Consider the following 2,500-nt stretch of genomic DNA (forward strand, 5'->3'; position numbering starts at 1 on the left):
GGAGATGTGTGTGTGTGTGTGTGGGTGTGTGTGGTGTGTGTGTGTGTGTGTGCATACTCGCGCGTAAGTCTGCGGGGGTCCGTGCACACGCGTAAACATGAGCTACGGTACTGTAATGACAACGACTATGGAACCATAGCGAGGGAGTACTGTGGCGCTATTCACCGTGTGCAGACAAGGGGGAGAGGGCTGTGCCAACAGCTCTCAGTGTTCACCACGTAAAGCCGCAGCTCCGACAGCCCAAGACGCGTGTCAACCCGGCGTGTGGACTCACGTCTTATCGGGACACTGGCTGTTTAAACATCCTCACTGCCACCTCCAGTACCCGTCACCAAGGACCAACACTCTTAGTCCTGTACCTAGCCATCGTGCAAAGCCAGGCTCGGGGTGTGACAAGTGGGGTTGGAAGAGGAAAGGGTGTGGTGTGGGGTGTGGTGGGTGATCAAGGACAGCGATTGGTGTCAACTAAATCGGGTATTACTGATATCATCACCGACAAATCACCGCGTCAGGTCTGAACAAGATAATTGCTCAATCTTGCGCGTACATCTTTGTCCTACGACGATAAGGTCATCTTGGCATGAATGTCGCTTCAGCTGTCTGCCGAAAGACAATGCCGCCTACTCTAGTAAGACAAGAGAGAGGACCGTCTGCCTTTCCATGACATGGGATGTTTCGCTCAAACTAGTGGATGTACACTACAACAAGTGATGACTCATGTAGTAGTATTTTATTCCAAAGCTCTTTTTCCGCTTTTTATTGCAGAGAAGAAGATTCCATCCAATTGTCCGACAGAGTCGTGATTCAAGGACACAACAGTAACTGTCAAAGCCGTTTACAGACAGACAAACGGACAGACAGGCAGACAGACGGAGAGAGAGACAGACGGAGAGAGAGACAGACGGAGAGAGAGACAGACAGGCATGCAGGTAGACAGACAGACGGACGGTTAAACAGACAGAGACAAAAACAAAGGGAACAAACGAAAGACAGACAGAGACAAAAACAAAGAGAACAAACGAAAGACAGACAGAGACAAAAACAAAGAGAACAAACGAAAGACAGACAGAGACAAAAACAAAGAGAACAAACGAAAGACAGACAGAGACAAAAACAAAGAGAACAAACGAAAGACAGACAGAGACAAAAACAAAGAGAACAAACGAAAGACAGACAGAGACAAAAACAAAGAGAACAAACGAAAGACAGACAGAGACAAAAACAAAGAGAACAAACGAAAGACAGACAGAGACAAAAACAAAGAGAACAAACGAAAGACAGACAGAGACAAACACAAAGAGAACAAACGAAAGACAGACAGAGACAAAAACAAAGAGAACAAACGAAAGACAGACAGAGACAAAAACAAAGAGAACAAACGAAAGACAGACAGAGACAAACACAAAGAGAACAAACGAAAGACAGACAGAGACAAAAACAAAGGGAAAGAAAGAGATACAGACACAAACAGGCGAAGGACAAATAGAAAGCCGGTCCACCCCGACAGTAGAAGTGCTCCAACCGCTCGCCCTGGCGGCCAGAGAAGGAGACAGAAGGGCAAGAAGTGACTGGGCGAGACTGAAGCGATGTCAAGATAAACCAAGAGGCAATAGACGGAAGAACTGCCTTCCCTCTCTTTCATAGTATGGTACTGATCATATCTATATCTATGTACGGACACGCTGGCTGTGCGTTTACGCGGAAAAAGTAAGTACTGATCACAATCGCGCGCACAATCTAAATACACTGACGTATTAAGTCACATCCTTACACAAGTCACACAGTACCATCTTCTGTCTGACTCACAGACAGACAGACAGACAGACAGACAGATAGACAGGGGCGAAGATGCATGCACACAAGGTAGAGGTCTCTCGCGACTCACAATAAAGAGGGAAACTGGGACACATTCAGACAGACAGACAGGGACACAGTCATGCATACACGAAAGTGGAAGTCTCTCACGACTCACAATAAAGAGGGCGTTGGCACACCAACAGACAGACAGACAGACAAGACAAGACAAGACGGACAAGACAAGACAGACAGACAGGTCGACAGATAGACAAACAGACCGATATACAGGTGAACAGACACACAGACAGACAGACAGACAACAAAAACAGACAGACATACAGGTGGACGGACAGACAGACAGACAGACAGACATACAGTTACCTGCATCAATGATGCCCTGGGCCAGAATGGCGCCGAACTTGGCCATGACGTCCTCATGCTTGTCGCTGATCACCTTGGAATACAGCTGTCTGAAGTGGGTCACCTGCAACACAGAGCACAGTGATGAGTGGGTGTCACGTGCAGAGAGAGGGAGAGAGAGAGAGAGAGAGAGAGAGAGAGAGAGAGAGAGAGAGAGAGAGAGAGAGAGAGAGAGAGAGAGAGAGAGAGAGAGAGAGAGAGAGAGAGAGAGAGAGAGAGAGAGAGAGAGAGAGAGAAAGAGAAGAGAGAGAGAGAGAGGAAAAATAAAATGTCCAGGTGTAAA

At 47.3% G+C, this 2,500-nt stretch overlaps 1 protein-coding gene across 1 annotated transcript in view; it reads right to left on the reverse strand.

Annotated features, from left to right (window-relative positions):
* LOC138945607 (26S proteasome non-ATPase regulatory subunit 1-like) overlaps positions 1–2,500 on the reverse strand; it is a 112,707-nt gene that overhangs the window by 16,219 nt on the left and 93,988 nt on the right. Inside the window, exon 3 of the mRNA XM_070317057.1 lies at positions 2,179–2,281. Coding sequence (XP_070173158.1) covers positions 2,179–2,281 — 103 coding nt within the window. The remainder of the gene's footprint in view (positions 1–2,178; positions 2,282–2,500) is intronic.

This window comes from Littorina saxatilis, linkage group LG13 (assembly GCF_037325665.1).
Source record: "Littorina saxatilis isolate snail1 linkage group LG13, US_GU_Lsax_2.0, whole genome shotgun sequence".
Taxonomy (NCBI): Eukaryota; Metazoa; Mollusca; class Gastropoda; order Littorinimorpha; family Littorinidae; genus Littorina; species Littorina saxatilis.